Source organism: Hyaena hyaena, unplaced genomic scaffold, assembly GCF_003009895.1.
Source record: "Hyaena hyaena isolate Hyena2069 unplaced genomic scaffold, ASM300989v1 scaffold_148, whole genome shotgun sequence".
Classification (NCBI taxonomy): Eukaryota; Metazoa; Chordata; class Mammalia; order Carnivora; family Hyaenidae; genus Hyaena; species Hyaena hyaena.
The window spans coordinates 1,307,619-1,325,335 of NW_024080780.1; the positions used below are offsets into that span (position 1 = coordinate 1,307,619).

Consider the following 17,717-nt stretch of genomic DNA (forward strand, 5'->3'; position numbering starts at 1 on the left):
TACTGAGTGCCCATAATATGCCAAGCATAGAGCTTGCTTTGGAGGTTAAGGGATCTGCCTACATGGAGTTGAGGATCCAGTGGAGAAGACAGATATGATTGATTTCAATCAATCTACATATTATTTTATTAAAAAAAATTTCTAGTGTTTATTTTTGACAGAGAGAGAGAGAGAGAGAGAGAGAAAGAGAGAATGAGTGGGGGAGGGGCAGAGAGAGAGAGAGGGAGACACAAATTCTGAAGCAAGCTCCAGGCTCTGTGTCAGGGCTTGAACTTGTGAACTGCGAGATCGTGACCTGAGCCGAAGTCAGAAGCTCAACCAACTGAGCCACCCAGGCACCCCAATCTACATATTTTTAATTTCATTATATATATGGAAAAAACATTTATGTTCAGTTCTATTCGTGTGTCTGTGGCTTCTCTCTCCAACCCAATATAAACTGTCTTGCTTTTTCTAAAGTCACTCATAATCCTTTGAGTGCAGTAAGTTTCACATGTCCTTGCTGAATTAAGCTGAATTATTGATTGAGGATCTCGATAGGGAAGATGATTAATAATAGCTAGCATGTATTAAGTACCTTTTATACGTATATGCCATGATGAGCGATGGCCCTTTGTCATTTTGCTTACCAACATCCCACGTTAAGATGGAGTAACTAGTACTCAGAAGTCAGGAAAACTGCCTGAAGCACAACTATTCAACTAGCAGTAGAGCCAAGATTCAAGTTTATCCCAGCAGCCCAAGCCACGCCCTCCAGCACGGCCCACATGCACCGTCTGCTACCTTCCATGGATTTGTCTTAGAGGACTGTGTCACAATCCTGCCCCTTCTTCTTTTTCTTTTTTTATAAAAGTTTTTAACGTTTATTTATTTTTGAAAGACAGAGAGAGCATGAGTGCGGGAGGAGCAGAGAGGGAGACACAGAATCCGAGGCAGGCTCCAGGCTCTGAGCTGTCAGCACAGAGCCTGATGCAAGGCTTGAACTCATGAACCGCGAGATCATGACCTGAGCTGAAGTCAGATGCTTGCCAGACTGAGCCACCCAGGTGCCCCCTGCCCCTTTTTCTTTATCACAGCTTCCAGCAGGCATACAGACATGGTGGGTTTTAAGAGATTTTTCTTTAAGCATGCCTTCTTTCTTCCCCCAAGATAAAGAATGACAGGGTGTGCAGTGAGCGATTGCTGATCAACTTAGATGTCTATTTAATTCTTCCTCTGTTTAGCCCTTGGCGTCTAAGCTAACACTACTTCAGTGATTCGTTCTCCTTCAGGGTCATGTGTGGTTAAGCCCTGGGCTCGCGTTTCACGTCGTGGTTTCACTTGTGTGATTTGGCAGTGGGACGCCCCTCTGCCCTGAATTACTTGAGGCACAAGCTCTTGCCTTTCCTAGAGAGAGAGTGTGGACGGTCTGCATCTGGGGAGAAGGAGGAGCCCCCAAATGTGAAGTCAGAGCCTCAAAGGCCTTCCAAAGGCAGAGCTTCTGCCACAGGTGTGTGTTTGGATTCCCAAAGCCCTTTCTGTGTCTGCTCTGTTAGCATCTGTGCTGTGGGCTGGTTTTGCTCCGGATTCATCGCTGCTCGAGGCGGCAGCCATCCAGCCCTGCCTGGAGGTAACACAACCCGCCCCGCATCTCTGCCTGGCGATCCATTCCTGGGGACGAGGCAGGCTTACAAAGGGCTCTCCGGGTGCTGCTGACTCAGCAGCAGGGGCAGCCCGTTTTTCTCTCCTGGAAGAACTCTGTGTACTCTGTTCGCCTACTCCAGCCACAGCTCTCGGGATCTGATTTCGGCTAGAAACAACATGCACCAGAAGTTTGTAAGTCAAAAACCACAAGCAGTCAAAGCCAGCGCCCTGTCATTGCAGCACTGCCTACAATGGCCAAAGGAAGAATAGGTAGACAAAGGCCCACCGCCAACAGATAAATAAATAAATAAATAGATATGCACACTGAAATATTATTCAGCCATAAAAAGGGATGAATTACGGGGCACCTGGATGGCTCAGTTGGTTAAGCGTCTGACTTCAGCTCAGGTCATGATTTCATGGTTCGTGGGTTCGAGCCCTCCGTCGGGCTCTGTGCTGGCAGCTCAGAGCCTGGAGCCTGCTTCGGATTCTGTGTCTCCCTCTCTCTCTGCCCCTCTCCCACTTGCTGTGTGTCTCTCAAAATAAAATAAAAGATATAAAAAAATTAAAATTACAGACTCATGCTAAAACCCGAATGGACCTTGAAAAAGTGAAATAAGCCAGACACAAAAGGACAAATATTATATTATTCCCCTTAGATAATGTATCCAGAATAGGCTAACTCACCCAGAGAGAGAAAGCAGATCAGAGGTTACCAGTAGCCGGGGGAGGGTGGAGTGGGGACTTCTTGCTTCCTGGACGTAGGATTTCTGTGTCAGGTGATGACAAATTTTGGAAATAGTGGTGATTGTTCAACATCATGAAGGTAAATAATGCCATTACATTGTACACTTGAAAATAGTTAAATTTCCTGGCAAATTTTATGTTGTACCTATTTTTCATGTAGTTAAAGAATGCCCCAACTCTGAACCAGATTTTGTGTTTGAGTGGACATTGCCTCTCTTAACAATGAGACAAACGCTAGAAGTATCCTTGGCTTTTCTTTCTTTCTTTCTTTTTTTTAATGTTTTATTTATTTCTAGGAGAGAGAGAGACAGCGTGAGCAGGGGAGGGTCAGAGAGAGAAGGAGTCACAGACTGAAACAGGCTCCAGGCTCTGAGCTGGCCGTCAGCACAGAGCCCGACGCGGGGCTCGAACCCACGAACCGTGAGATCATGACCTAAGCGAAAGTCGGACGCTTAACCGACTATGCCACCCAGGCGCCCCATGTCCTTGGCTTTTCTTAGGCTGAATCTAAACTTATAAGAATGGCAGCCTCTTAGCAGGAAGGGACCGGCACACCTCCTGGGCATGAAGCAGGTGCTCATTTAACAGTCTTGTTTTCTAGCCCTGCCCTGGACTGCCAGCACAGTAGTGATGTCAGTATCCTGCTACTCAGCCCTGAGATCAGTTGCTAGGCGCTTTGGGAAACTGGAGTAAGGAAAATACCAGTTAGGACATTAAATGGCTTGACATGAAAAGATAACCAGGACTGACATTTGCCCTTCTACTTCCTTTCCTTTCTTCGTCTTATCTTCTTCATCTCCTGTTCTGGTTTTCACCAGAGGAGAAGCAAATACAGAGGACACCATCGACTGTTTTTTCCTCATAATAAAATAAAACCAGAATGTTTAGGATTCGATCCCTCATTTCCCTCTACTTCAAGATTTCTGACTCTGGAGACTTCCCCTGTTACATCTCTCTCTCCCCTGTGGTTTGAAAGAACTAATACGCTTTCATGATACCAGTTTCTTTCCAAACCCTGTATGTGCCTGGATTAAGTGCCAGATCATTCCTTGAGATAACTAATATTGTTACTCTGTATGTACAGACACTTGAACTGTGGATCAAAGAAGATAAGAAATTATCTCAAAATAACAATCAGGAAAATAACAGTGAATTCAACATACAAATAGGCCCCACTGCTCCTGTGATCTAATTCTGAGATACTGAAAAAAATTCTCTTTCATTTGGTGTACACATTTAGTATTTAACCCAGGCTTTCAGGGTGTGCCAACAGCAGCTTGAAAACAAGGTACCTGAGAGGGACAGGAAATGTAACAGGGTAAGGCCCCCGTGTGGGCCCACTTGCGGGTTTGTGGATTTCATATCCAAAGTCTGTGGCTGAAACCCACAGGAATGAAGTCAATGCATATAATGTGGAAGTTCTATAAGGAATCAATTTTGCAGGTAATTTCTTGGACTCTTAAGAATGTTCCAAATCGTAGGATCCGTTGGTTCATTTTTTGGTCATGTATTGATTGATCTTTTCTATTTTACCCTTTGCCTTCCTCGTGTTATCAGTAAATCACAGCGGGATGCCTGACTGTCTTGTTTTAAATACCAGCATTTACAAAATCAGCCTGGGTACTGGGAAGGAAAAGAGAGAAGAAGCTTAGTTTTGCAGGTTTTACGTATGGGAATTTTAAAATTAAGAGACTTAAAATCACTCTTTATGGTAGGATCCCCATTTAATGAACATGGTCTTTCTCCTCAAACACTCTGGAAACCTGGCACGCTCTAGCAGAAGGAATGCATGGCTGGAAGAGACTGGCATTTTCTTCTGCTAACATCCCCGGATTAACAGTGTGTCCCAGCTGATCTGGGTAATCAGTCAGCTGACTAGTGTCTCTATACTATGACTGAGGGTTATATGTATATATATTAATCTGTTACAAATAACATTGACCAACCTCAGTGCGTTCGTTAGTCTTCACTTCCTTTGGTGTGTATTTGTATTTGATGCCTAGATGTTTGTTCAACTGTCCTCATGTTTGGGCCTTTAGCCCAATTGGGAGGACATTAAATAAAATGTAACATTGTACTTTACCAAATCTAACAGGCATAGTTCTGATAGGCCCATAACCCCTCATGAGGGTTTTGGCCATTAGTCAAATAAACAAACTTTCATGTAGTTACATAAAGCAGTCAGATAGAGAGCAGAATTATCAGCCTTGCTCATACCCGGGGATTTTTGCCAGCTATATAAGTATGTATAATTTAATTTACATGCATGTATAATATTTATTTACTATTATATATCCATATAATGGTATAATAATAATTAGTGTTTTAAATTTCACTTCCTGTTTCCTGATACAAATTAGACTGTAATAAATGGGTCAGCACTAAACAATCACAAGGTGGGCTCTTGACAGCCATGGACGTGATCAAATGCTTTACCAGCCAGATCCCATTCATTCCTCCTAGCCAAGTCCCCAAACACTGAAGGGTGGATACAATCCCCATTTATAGTAGAGGAAATGGGCAGTGTTTTTGTTTGTTTATTTGTGTTTATCCCCACTTTATGGATAAAAACAATGAATGTTTGAGAATTTGATTTTCTCCTGGACATGTTGCTTGGAACTGGTAGATAATGGAATTTAAACTCTTGTGGTCTGAGACTTATGGACAGTTTTATGTGTTCAACTTGGCCACGGTATAGACAGCAGTTGTTCAACCAAACGCTGTCTGAAGGTAAGAAATGTAGGACGATCTTTCTAAGACCATAGCTTACAGGAATGTTGTTACACTTCCAATTTCTATTTTTGACTATCAGGAGACACATAGGACCTCCTTCATTTCTTCTTGAGTTCCTCCTGTAACATTTCTTCTGTAAGTTTCCCACCCCGAAACATACACCTTTTTCCTGAACTCACTGGGAAGTTGGTTACGTTTCCAGAAGCAAGGTAGAAACAAAGAGCATATTAATAGCATCCAAAATATGAACTCATTCTAAGGTTTGTGGAGTATTTCCTAAGTGCTGTATCTGGGTTATTTTTATTGAATCCTTAGAACAGCCCTATGAGGCAGGGATTGATCATCTCCATCCTGTTTTGAGCTGGAAAAAAAAAACAACCAAACTAAAGCATGGGGGGTTATTAATTTGCCCAACACTAGTAAATTACAAATCCACATATGAGATTTGCCATTTACAGACTCTTCTCCAGTCTACATGAAAGCTGCGAAACCATATTTAATACAAGATTATATATAGTTGATGCTCACTATTTGTGAATTCCATATTGCAAATTTGCCTACTTGCTGAAATTTATTTGCAACCTCCAAATCAATACTCAACATGCTTTCATGGTCATTTGCGGACATGAAGAGAGTGAGGAAATTTGAGTCTCCCAACATGTGTGTCCTAAGTTAGGGATGAACAAAGAATGCCTGTCTTCTTGTTTTAGCTCTCTTACTGAAAATAAATGTCTTTTTTTGCAGTCTTATTTACCAGCGCATTTTTTTTTATTTTTGTGCATTTTTTGTGGTCTCACCATCTAAACTGGCAGAAGCCTGATCCTGTCTTTCCCCGAGAAGCAGTGATCCTGCATTGTCAGTTCATTGTTTGCAGTGACTTTATAGAACATAACTACCATGAATAACAAGAATGGACTGCATTCCTTTCTCTATGATCCTGCTTTCCTTAATTAGTTAATTTGTAAAATACTCAGCGTTTTACTATCAAAGGACATATATTCTCAAAGGGACAAAAATTGGTTCTTGGTGGCAGAGAGTGAGAACTCCATTTAACATAAAAAGCAGAGATATACATGCAGTGTGTAAAAGATGTATAGTGCATTTGTGGTGTGACAATATCTTTTGGGGGTAATTAGGAGAAAAGTCGAAAAAGTTTCCTTGGGGGGAGGGCAGTAATGAAAAAGTGTTTGTAAAACATAGCCACAGGGTACAGTCAATATGTGATGAAGAAAATATTTACTAGACTACACAGCACAGTATATATAGCTGTTATTGTTAATATCATTGATAATATTATTTGTTTACTTAGCCCCTTCCCCTTTTTTTTTTTAAATATTTTTATTTATTTCTAGGAGAGAGCATGAGCAGGGGAGGGTCAGAGAGAGAGGGAGATACAGATTCTGAAATAGGCTCCAGGCTCTGAGCTGGCAGTCAGCACAGAGCCCGACGCAGGGCTTGAACCCACGAACCGCGAGATCATGACCTAAGTGAAAGTCGGACGCTTAACCGACTAAGCCACCCAGGCGCCCCAACCCCTTCCCTTTCTTTATAGACCAGCATTTCTTAAATTGGAGTTTGTGGTCCCCTGAAGGGTCTGCATTCTGTTTTCAGACCTGTCTGAGGTTTTCCTCTGGAATTTATTTTACTTTGGGCTTTCATTTTGATGACAGGCATAAAAATAATAAATCTTTGTATACGGTTCACCTTTATGGATGAGTCCTGCCACAAGATTTCATTGTCCTAGTTTACGCCTGGCTTTTCAGGTAGGAGTTCAATTTCAATACTTAGGGGCCAATAAGGAATAAAAGAGGAGCAGACTTAAAGATCATGAGTAAAACAGTCATACCGAGCAAAGGCCCAGTGACGTGCCATCCTGTTCTGGGGGGAAAGCTCCCGATTTCGGATGGAGGAAAGTGGTGCACAGCTGAGCCCTCACATGGCCCCGGGGGAGCATGGGCATGCCCATACCCAGAGAACATTCGCTGTAACAGCCGATACTCTATTTACATTTTGAAAGGCAATTTAATCTCTGCAAAATAACATCATCTGCCACATTAAATTAATGCTGTTATTTTGAATTTTATGGGCCTTCTTGTTTTTCTGTTCAATTTGTTACTTTGTTTTGGTCTTATCGTTGACATCAGAGTCAAAGATATGGAGTTTATTTCTAGCTTTCCGTTTGTACATTGCTAAATAACAATATAAAAATAATTTAAGTCTCCGTTAGTGGTGGGCAATAATGCTTTTTACCTTATCAAAGGGCGTATTGGCATTACTCGGGTTTGAGGAGTACTGTAAGGGACTCCTAGAATCATAGATTATTCAAGCTGCTAGCAATCACCTAGTCCAACCATCCCTCTTACCACATGTGGACACTGAGCCTCCTGGGGGAGAAATGAGTGTCCAAGGTAAAAATCGGGGAGGGGCTGACTGAGGTCAGAGACTGGGTCAGCAAACTTCAAACTACATATCCCATCCAACGTGTCAACTCCTTCCAAAGGTGGATCATGGCGGAAAAATGGCAGCAATTGCCAGGAAACACAAAAATGGGCTAGACACAAACTAATGGAGAGTTATGTGTTGCCTTAGCTAACTCTCAGGGGGGAAGATGTGAAATGGGCCGGGACTGACTGGAATGACAGACTTGTTTCAGAGTTAGGAACCACAGTGAACAACCGGCTGTGCTGAAAGGACCCAACAGCCTTTTGACTTCCCCACTCAGGTGATATCACCCATGAGCTTGGCTTGTTCCTTTACCCTCAACATTCACAAACAAATCCCTGAAGTTCTTTTTTAAAAATTCTTTTTTTAATGCATATTTATTTTTGAGACAGAGAGAGACAGAGTGTGAGTGGGGGAGAGGCAGAGAGAGAGGGAGACACAGAATCCAAAGCAGGCTTCAGGCTCTGAGCTGTCAGCACAGAGCCCGACGCGGGGCTAGAACTCATGGATGGTGAGATCATGATTTGAGCCAAAGTCATAGCTCAACTGACTGAGCTACCCAGGTGCTCCACCAATCCCTGAAGCTATTTTTTAAAATGTTTTTATTTTTGAGAGACAGAGTACGGGAGGTGGCGGGGCGTACAGAGAGAGAGGAAGACACAGAATCTGAAGTAGGCTTCAGGCTCTGAGCTGTCAGCACAGAGCCCGAGGCGGGGCTCAAACTCACGAACTGCTAGATCATGACCCGAGACTAAGTCAGACACTTAACCTACTGAGCCACCCAGGCGCCCTGCAAATCCCTGAAGCTCTGAAGCTCATAGGTTGAAGTGCATTTGTACTTTTCTACTCTGTCTTTAGACGTAACTGCACTCCGTGAAACTGGGGCACGTAACAAAGGGAATGTTTCTCAGCTGCATGTAAGAGTTTTGATCCTAACTCGTGAAGCAAGAAGAGTGCATTTGTGATAGAATTGGATGGTCATTACATTGTCATACATATGACAAATCGCCACAAACTTCAGAGCAGCTGAATGAAGATACATTTATTATCTGACAGTTTCCTGGGGATGGAATTCTGGGCAAGGATCGGCTGGGAGCTTTGCTCAGGGCCTCACAGAGATGTAATCAAGACACTGGCTCATCTGAGGCTTTGGTTCTCTTTCATGCTCACGCGGGTGTTGGCCAAATTCATTTCCCTTGCAGCAGGAGAACTTAACAGCTGCTCGCTTCTTTGGGGCCAGTGGGTAGAGTCTCTTTTTCTAGACTCTTGGAAAGAGCTTACCTATTTAGGCCAGGCCCACCGAAGATAATCTCCCTTTTGATTAAAGTCAACTGATTGGGGAATTTAATTGCATCTGCAAACCCCCCTCATATTTGCCATATTCTGTTGCTTAGAGGTTACAGCTTCTACTCATCCTCAAGGATAATTACACTTGGTAATCACGGGAACAGATTACCAAGGACATGGGCACCACCTTGGCCTGTTTCAGTTGCTACAACAAACTATCATAAGGGTGCCTGGGTGGCTCAGTCCATTAGCTTCTGACTCTTGATTTCATCTCAGATCATGATCTCACAGCTCGTGGTTTGGAGCCCGGAGTCTTGATTTCGGCTCAGGTCATGATCTCATCGCTCATGAGTTTGAGTCCTGCAACGGGCTCTGCGCTGACAGTGTGAAGCCTGCTTGGGATTCTCTGCCTCCCTCTCTCTGTCCCTCCCCGCTTGTGCTCTCTCACTCTTTCAAAATATGTAAATAAACTTTATTTACAAAATATCATACACTAGTGGTTTATAACAACAGAAATTTAGTTCTTACAGTTCTAGGGGCTGATAAGCCCAAGATTGAGGTGTCTGGTAAGAGCCTTCTCATGGTTCACAGATGCCGATCTTTTTCCTGTGTCTTCATAGGGTGGAAAGACCAAGGGAACTGGCTGACATCTCTTCTAATCCCATTCGTGGGGGCTCCACCCTCATGATCTAATCCCCTTCAACAGGTGCCACCTCCTAATCCCATCCCATTGGGGATTAGGTTTTAAGATGAATTGGTGGTGGGGGGTGGGGGGGAGATCCATTCCATCTGTAGCAGGTACCATGGGAGTTTTCTTAGAATTCTGTGCACTGCCAGTCACTGGCACGCACTTCATGAGGCTGTGAGTAAGGTTCGTATTTTCAGACTTTCGTGTGATGTTTTGAGAATGTTTAGCACTATCAATATATATGTTCATATTAAAAGTTAGAAGAACAGGGGCGCCTGGGTGGCTCAGACAGTTAAGCATCCGACTTCGACTCAGGGCATGATCTCACGATTCATGGGATTGAGCCCCACGTTGGGCTCTCTGTCAGCCCAGAGTCGGCTTCAGATTCTCTGTCTCCCTCTCTCTCTGCCCCTTCGCTGCTCGCTCTCTCTCTCTTTCTCAAAAATAAATAAACATTAAAAAAATTTGAATAATAGAAACTCAGGTGTCAGCTAACCTATATTATTCACACCAGGGTTTTTCAACCTTGGTGGTCATTCTTTCTTGTGGGGGCTGTTCGTGTGTTGTGAGATGTTTGGCAGTATCCTTGGCCTCTACCTACGAGGTGTTAGCACTCCCTGCCCAGTTGTGACAACTAAAAATGGTACCAGATGTTGCCAAATGTCCCCTTGAGGGAAAAAGCACACCTAGTTGATAACTACTGCATTAGATAAATACATACTTTTGGTTTGTTTGTTTTTTTTTTTAAAGAAAAACGACATTAAAAGAGGGGATTTGGTTTTTAAGATGACACAACTATTGGGGCGCCTGTGTGGCTTAGTCTGTTAAGCGTCCGACTTCGGCTCAGGTCATGATCACACAGTTGGTGAGTTTGAGCCCCGCATTGGGCTCTGTATTGTACTGATGGCTCAGAGCCTGGAGCCTGCTTCATACTCTGTATCTCCCTCTCTCTCTGCGCCTCCCCCACTTGTGCTTTGCCTCTCTTGCTCTCAAAAATAAATAAACATTAAAAAACAGAGATGACACAACTATTTGGAGCTAGAAGGCTCTTACTATTTAGGTAATGCCTCATTCTTAGATGTGCTTTTGTCCTTTGCTGGGAAACGTATGGTTTATAGTTGCAAATAAAAAATTAATACTGTGGATGTGTTTCCCACATGTCCATACTTATTCACGTGCATGCCATAATGAGATTAAGTTATCATATGTTTTATAATCTTGTCTGAGTTTATAGTCAAGCCATACTATAATAGGGCTTTAGTTCCACTCTTAACATGGGTCAGATATTTAATGCATAAGGCAAGAAACCTAATAAACTCCGTTCTTGGTATTATGGCTCCTTTCTTGGAATCAAGTGATACGGCTTGGTATGGGACAGAGTGGAAGGCATGGTTCAATTCTGAAATCACAAAACTCAAAAGCTGCTCATTCCTATTTTCTCTAGGCAAAGGCAGCTCAAGCATCTCATCCGACGTGAGTTCAAGTACAGATCACACGCCGACCCAAGCCCAGAAGAATGTGGCTACCAGTGAAGGTAGGCATCTGGTCTTCATTATCTCTCTCCCTGTGTTCACAGTGCTGGCTATTTTTGGAAGACAAATAAAATGTGTGAGTCGCAGTTCTGTTCTACTGAGTGGGAGCATATGAGATTCTTAAAAATGAGAAGGCAGAGCGTTTCCCAAGTTTCTTTTTTCGCTGCTCTGCTGCTGTGACCGGTAAAGGGGTGCTGATAGGATTTAAGTGTCTCAGTTCTAAGGCAAATGCTGTTATTTTGTGAAAATAGAATAGGCTGACTTTGGGGGAGCCTTCGTGATGTTATAGATCTTGTTTTTTAGCATGCAAAACACTATGATTGTCAAATTCTTGTGCTGTAGTTGAAAGTTCCTGGAAGAGATTTCAAAATCAGCATACTTGGGATTCAGGATTTTGACAGTGGAAGTCACAATCATGTGATTTGTAGGATTTGAACTAACCAAAATGTAGTAATAGGAAAAGAGATTTGTTTGATTATGGAAAGAATACGTGTAAAGTCCTGCCTCTCAGGACAAAGGTTGGTTCCAGTGATATTCTTATACAGAATTTGACTGTATGTACTAATACATGTTGGAATTAATTGCTTTGCACAGTCCGGAAACTTCTGTGTTATTACTTGAGTGTGGAAATAAATGTTTCTACGGTAGTTTGTTAGCAGCAGGTTGACTCAGTTCTGGAATTAGTTGTTTTTATTTTAATGTGAAACACAATTAGGTGAGCTTTTTTTTTTCTGAAGAAGAGTTCTTTCTAAATTAATTGTGGAATGCAGGTCAAGGTAAGACATCTATGAGGTGTTCGCTGATTTTCATGATGATCTGTGCAGCCTGCTTTCGTGAAGTGTGCAGGGTGTAATTTGAGGCTTAACTTAAGCTGTGGACACATGACCTGATGTGGGTCCTCGGTGCCTGGTTGCTTCTGATGTGCATGAATGATGATGGCTCGGCTCTGCTGTGCATGTCTTCTCTTGGGTATTCTTTGACTTGTCGTGTTTCAAATGATTGATGTATAGAGAGATTTTATAACGGGTTATATTCCCTGGTGTTTAATGCCTTCGGGTTGTTTTACCAACATTGTAAGGTGAACATATTGGGGTGTTCTTCTCAGAGCAGCAAAGCACCAGGTAGAAATCCAATTCTAATTTTCTGCCTGTTAATTCAAATACGCGCATTAGGTCATTCTTGAAATTCAATTAAGGTAATGTGCAAGTCAAGTAAATTGATTCTAGACATTTGCTTTTGAGGCCTCCATTCTTAGGAGCCTGAGTGGAAATCACCTCAATATAACTTATTTAGGGTCCTAATCAAAAAATCTACGTTTTGTAAGGTGATCACTTCTTTCCACCATGATTACAATTAATTTTGTCATAGTCATAATTTGGCTAATTTGACTGGCTGTGAAAATAGAAAGTTAAGAGCGTGTTGATAATTCCTCTGTGTTTCTGTCTCCAGATTTAAGTTCTCCCATAATTTTTTTCCTTTTTCAAAAATGGAAACTATAAAACTGTATGGGCCATGTTGCGAGGGGTGGGGGAGGGGACTGTGGGGCTTCACGCGTTAAAAATGTCTGCGTTTTATGCTTAAAAAAAAAAAACCCTACTCTATAGGGATTTAAAATTTTCATTTTATTCTGCCTTTTCCTTAGGAAGATTCTTTTGATGCAGGTCCAGCCAGTGTTTTATATATTTTTGTCACAATGCATTTTCTACCATCCTGAGGGTAAATTCAGGAGAAAAATGGGAAAATATGATGTTCATATGAAACAATTTTTAGCAACGGGGCTAAATTAATAGTACTTTTTTCCCAACTGTTAAGTGACAGAACCCATCCCTATGAAAGATGCTGTTCATGTTTTGCACATCTGCAAAATTAAGTGCTTTTTCCTATTTCTATGTGTGAATCTGTTATGCCACTGTTTTTTACTCAGTGAAACTAAAAAAAATATTTTGAGATGAATTCGGTGTGGGTACGACTTATAATTAAAATGTATTTTAGGGAGGTTTGCTGCAGAGTGGTCTCCTTATCAGCCTGGTCTTTCAAGATGGAAACACGGCAGTAATGCTGATTTTCTCAAAGCACAGGTGGCAGAGTCTGATCCACCTTTCAGGATTAGGGTGTCGCATTCTCTGACCTCCACAGGGTGGATTTCCCCAATGGTACGCATGTTTCCTCCAACTAGAAAGCACCTTGTAACCACTGTGTGCAGTGTGCTGGCAATGACCGACACAGAGACTGGACACTAGTTTCTTACACGTGCTACAGAGGAGCCAATTAACAAATGCTTCTCTGATTCTCTTCCTACCATTTATAGAACTGTGTTTCACCTTCGTTGTCAGCTTGGGTGAGTGGTGCATCTGGCTTTCCATAAGCGGTTTGACTATTGTCATTTCCTTCTTTTCTTGGATCCTCTTAAGATTTTTTGCCTCTGAATTGAACAATATCCTCTTCATGAAATATAGGCAGGATCGTCAGTTTAAAGGTCTGAGTGATAGTGGTTTCTAAAAATGAGGCATGTGGTGAAGGACCATATTGGTTTCCTGTAGCCTTTGAAAGCCGTGGCCATACTGGTGAAAGCTGGGTTGGAAGGCTATTTGGAGCAGAGTTGCACCTCTCCCTATTGGGCTGGTTGGGGAAGGTATCATGTCAATTTCCCCGCCTGTGTGGGGTGTGTGTGCGCGCAGGCGCCTTTGTGCCCAGCCTCCACCAGCCGGCGAACGGCAGAGTCATAGACTCCTACCGTGTCTATGAAGCATGTAGGTAACCGTGGGGCGCATGCTGGCCCGTGAACTGAGGATGTGGGCGCTGAAGAGAGGGAAGGGCACTCACATAACATGCACTAACCTGGGGCTGGCGGTGGGGATGGTCACTGACTGTGACAGACCCGAGGGACTTACTGGGGAGATGACAGTGTTCTAAAATCGGATCGTGGTGCAAGTTGCACAACACGGCCCAATACTAGAAATCACTGAAGCATACACACAACAGGGGGTTGGGAGTCACAGCTGCTGCGTGACCTGCAGACTTGCATCTAAATCATGATGAGCTAGTCTTTGCAAATGCCGCCTCCCACCTCTGGGAAGAAGTCCTGAACAGTGGTGAGAAGATCCCTCAGGAGCAGGGGTCTTGGCCTTCCAGAGTGCAGGGATGCTGGCCAAAGATGTCTCCTGAGATGCTCTGGCCTTGGGACCAGAACTGCCGAGAAGGCATCGTAAGAGGTCCCTGGATGAGCAGTGTCTACAGCCCAGAGCATGGTCAGAGTGGACTCCTCCGAGACAAACTCTCCTGGGAAGTTCTGTAAGACCTGAGAGATGATAGACCCACAAGTTTCTCAAAACTTTTCTTTTCTTTTTTAAGCTTTTCCTGGAGAATCCCTAACCTCAGCTTAGATTTATGATTTGAGCACACCAAGCCTGATGGTTGAGACATTGTCACATTTACCGACTCCAATAAGTTTAAGGACTTATGTCCTTGCTGTCTACCTGTTGTTCCCACTCATCCGCTTTGGGTTATAAGGCTGTTTTCCTACACATGGTGGGCACAAACAGTGATACGATTTGGTTTTACTCCAACAGACAATGGTATTTTTTTACCTAAATGGTAGCGCTCCATTTCAGAATCTCCTGGAAAAGCTTCCTGTGTCTTAATTTTGTGACTCTAAAGCCACACCCCTGTTAAGGAATTGGCAGCCTGCAGTGCTTTCTCCTTGATGAATGGTATAGGCTTTCTTTAAAGCCCAGTATATTTCATGTGACAGTTTAAGTTCCTGATTTCCTGACACCATAGGGGGTTTGGGTTCAAGTGTAGAAAGCTGGAAACGTTCCATTTTCCCCAACAAAATCTGCATTCCAGCTTCATAAGCCACAGCTTAATTCTTTCCAGTTGTGTTGCTCTTCTTTTTCCTACACTTTTTTTTTAGTCTTTCTCATCCACGGGTGTTCTCTGTTGTACTGGAAGGAATGGCCTTTGACTTTCAGCTGTGAAAGTCACATCCAGCCCATGATTGTAATAGAGCACATGGATCATGAAGAAGCTTCCTAGGAATAGTGAGCTGAGCTGGGCCTTCTTTCTCAGATCAGGGTTATGACGATATGGTTTTAATGGTGGCATTTCAACAACTCAGACGTCCCTTGAGCTGGAGGAAGGTGACACAGTTTAGTTCAAAGGCCAAATGTAATTGACCAAGGAAGAGTCAGCTTTATCCAGCTGCTCGCTAAACATATTGAAGTTCAGATATTGAACTCGCTGACAACACAATTTATAGGTGTGATGGCTTATGAATGTCGTTATCAAGCCAGCCAAATATGGAATCATAGGGTTTTTAGAGCTACAAAGCTTTGGCAATTTTCTGATCTAATATACTCGTTTTACAAAGAAATCCCTGTGGCACAGAGAAATAAAGAGATTTGCTCAATATTACACACCTAATAAATTGTTGAGCAGGAGTTTGACACAGTATTGTTTTGGTGAGAGATGGTCAAATCAGGAAAAAGCCTAACCTTTGAAAAAGTCGCTGCTTTCTAAGTGTGAAGCTATTTAATTCTGTTTTGTCCATCTATTGGCTTCTTCCTGTCTTGAGCTGGTTGCTGAACTGAGACAGGCTGTTCATAAGAGGTTGAGAAAGACTGAGTTCAAATAGATCAGTACTTCCAGTAGGAGGAGAGGATCTCCTTGAAGTGGTAAGAAGGTCTCAAGCTATGGATGTAGGTTGACTTCTCACCTGGACATGGAAACACTACCTTTAAGTTACTTCATGGTTATAAAATAGCATTTCAAAAAATTTACTTAATATTGTTTTGTGAAATTTTCCACTTAACTCCCTGAAGGAAATTAATTTTCAAATGTTTCATTTGCACTATGAGTGAAATGAGTTGCTATATCAAGAATTTGTGGTGATATTCTTTCCCTGGTACCTAAAATCACCTGTTTATTTATACAGTCATGGGTTCACATGTTTTCAGTGCCCAGACTAGACCGATTCTAAAGGGAGTTTGTTTGAAAATGCCCAGGAATCTGGCTTTGTGTTATTCACTTTGTCTTCCTTATATTATCTTCTTTCTACTTGAGTATACTTCTCAAACAAAATCCACGTGAGTTACTCAGGAAGAGAAAGATGATACTTTTAATTCAAGGTAGATTCCATTTCCCTAAAAGCCCATCAACAAATTCAACAAATGTTGTGGGGACACATATTACTTCATGCTGCTCCGATTGCTTTCATCATTATTCAACTGCGTCATTGTCACATTGCTCTTGAGAATGGGGTGGAAATGTTTTCATTTGGCAGATGACAACAGGGTAACTGGGAAGGGATCAGTGTGGCCCAGAGTCATGGGAATTTAGTAAAAGACAAAGATCCTTATAAGCACTCTGTTCTGAATACGATTTATTCTCAGTGCTTGTTTTGTAATGGTCAAGTAGAATTACTAAGAATTTCATGCTAAGCATTTTTATGGATTTCTATCAAAATATATTTTGGAAGTCCTTGTGAGAAGTACCTTTTCAAATGCTGATCCATGATTGTGTCTAGATTGTCAGTATCATACATGGAAACACTTTTGTGGTCTGTGTATAGTCTAGAAGTTTACTTTAAATTCTTAGTTGTTGGAAGCGAAAGTCAATATTCCAAGCTGCCTTTATACGAAACTGTTGAAAGGTTAATTTACAGGTTATCATAACTGTGTCCTTAACACACTGCATCAGACAGACTTAGGGTTTGAAATTGGTATTTAAGTTAATCATGATATAGGATCTGTAGTGCATACAGTATAAAAGTACTGATACTGACTAGTCACATTGCTTTTTGTTACTTTAAAATCAAGCCATGTATTCCTTAATTGGAAATTTACACAGGTGAAAGATACCAATCTCAGAGCCTGTGCCTTGGAAGACTGGAATTATGCCTTGAAGTAGTGTACTACATACAATCAAATGAAACTCAATCCATGACGCAAGAGAAAAATAGAGTAGAAATATATGATGTAGGCAGAGGAATAAAGAGTAAAAAAGTGGAGAAAGAAAATGGCATTTAAAAAAGTCTTTTTAAAAATAGATATAAAATGGCATCTCTTTAAACTGGGAGGGTGGTTGGGGGACCCTACGGGAGGGAGAGATTCCAAAGTCAGAAATGTGGTATTAGTAGCTTTTACTCCATGTATGAAGAAGGTAATGACTGATTATTATAAAGATTTGTTTTGCCTTCAAAAAATTAACAATAGAACTCCCCTATGACCCAGCAATAGCACTGCTAGGAAATTACCCAAGGGATACAGAAGTGCTGATGCATAGGAGCATATGTACCCCAATGTTCACAGCAGCACTCTCAACAATAGCCGAAACATGGAAAGAGCCTAAGTGTCCATCAACTGACGAATGGATCAAGAAGATGTGGTTTATCTATACAATGGAATACTACATGGCAATGAGAAAGAATGGAATCTGGCCATGTGTAGCAACATGGATGGAACTTGAGGGTGTTATGCTGAGCAAAATAAGTCAGACAGAGAAGTACAGCTACCATATGTTGGCACATATAAGAGGATTAGGAGGAACTTAATGGAGGACCGTGGGAGAGAAGAAGGGGGGAAATAGTGGGGGAGAGGGAGGGAGGCAAACCATGAGAGACTCTTGAATGATGAGAACAAACTGAGGACTGATGGGGGTGGGGAGGG

At 42.2% G+C, this 17,717-nt stretch overlaps 1 protein-coding gene and 1 long non-coding RNA gene across 3 annotated transcripts in view; one reads left to right on the forward strand and one right to left on the reverse strand.

The window, feature by feature from the left end:
- Nucleotides 1-17,717, forward strand: part of FBXL7 (F-box and leucine rich repeat protein 7) — a 393,665-nt gene that overhangs the window by 96,224 nt on the left and 279,724 nt on the right. The window contains exon 2 of the mRNA XM_039238837.1: nt 10,965-11,054. Coding sequence (XP_039094768.1) covers nt 10,965-11,054 — 90 coding nt within the window. The remainder of the gene's footprint in view (nt 1-10,964; nt 11,055-17,717) is intronic.
- Nucleotides 2,317-17,717, reverse strand: part of LOC120236197 — a 66,152-nt gene continuing 50,751 nt past the window's right edge. Inside the window, exon 5 of one of the 2 annotated variants that reach the window (XR_005529602.1) lies at nt 2,317-2,393. This is a non-coding gene — a long non-coding RNA (uncharacterized LOC120236197). Of the gene's footprint in view, nt 2,394-11,817; nt 12,200-17,717 lie in introns of those variants that run through there. The other variant, XR_005529599.1, reaches the window with a different exon arrangement.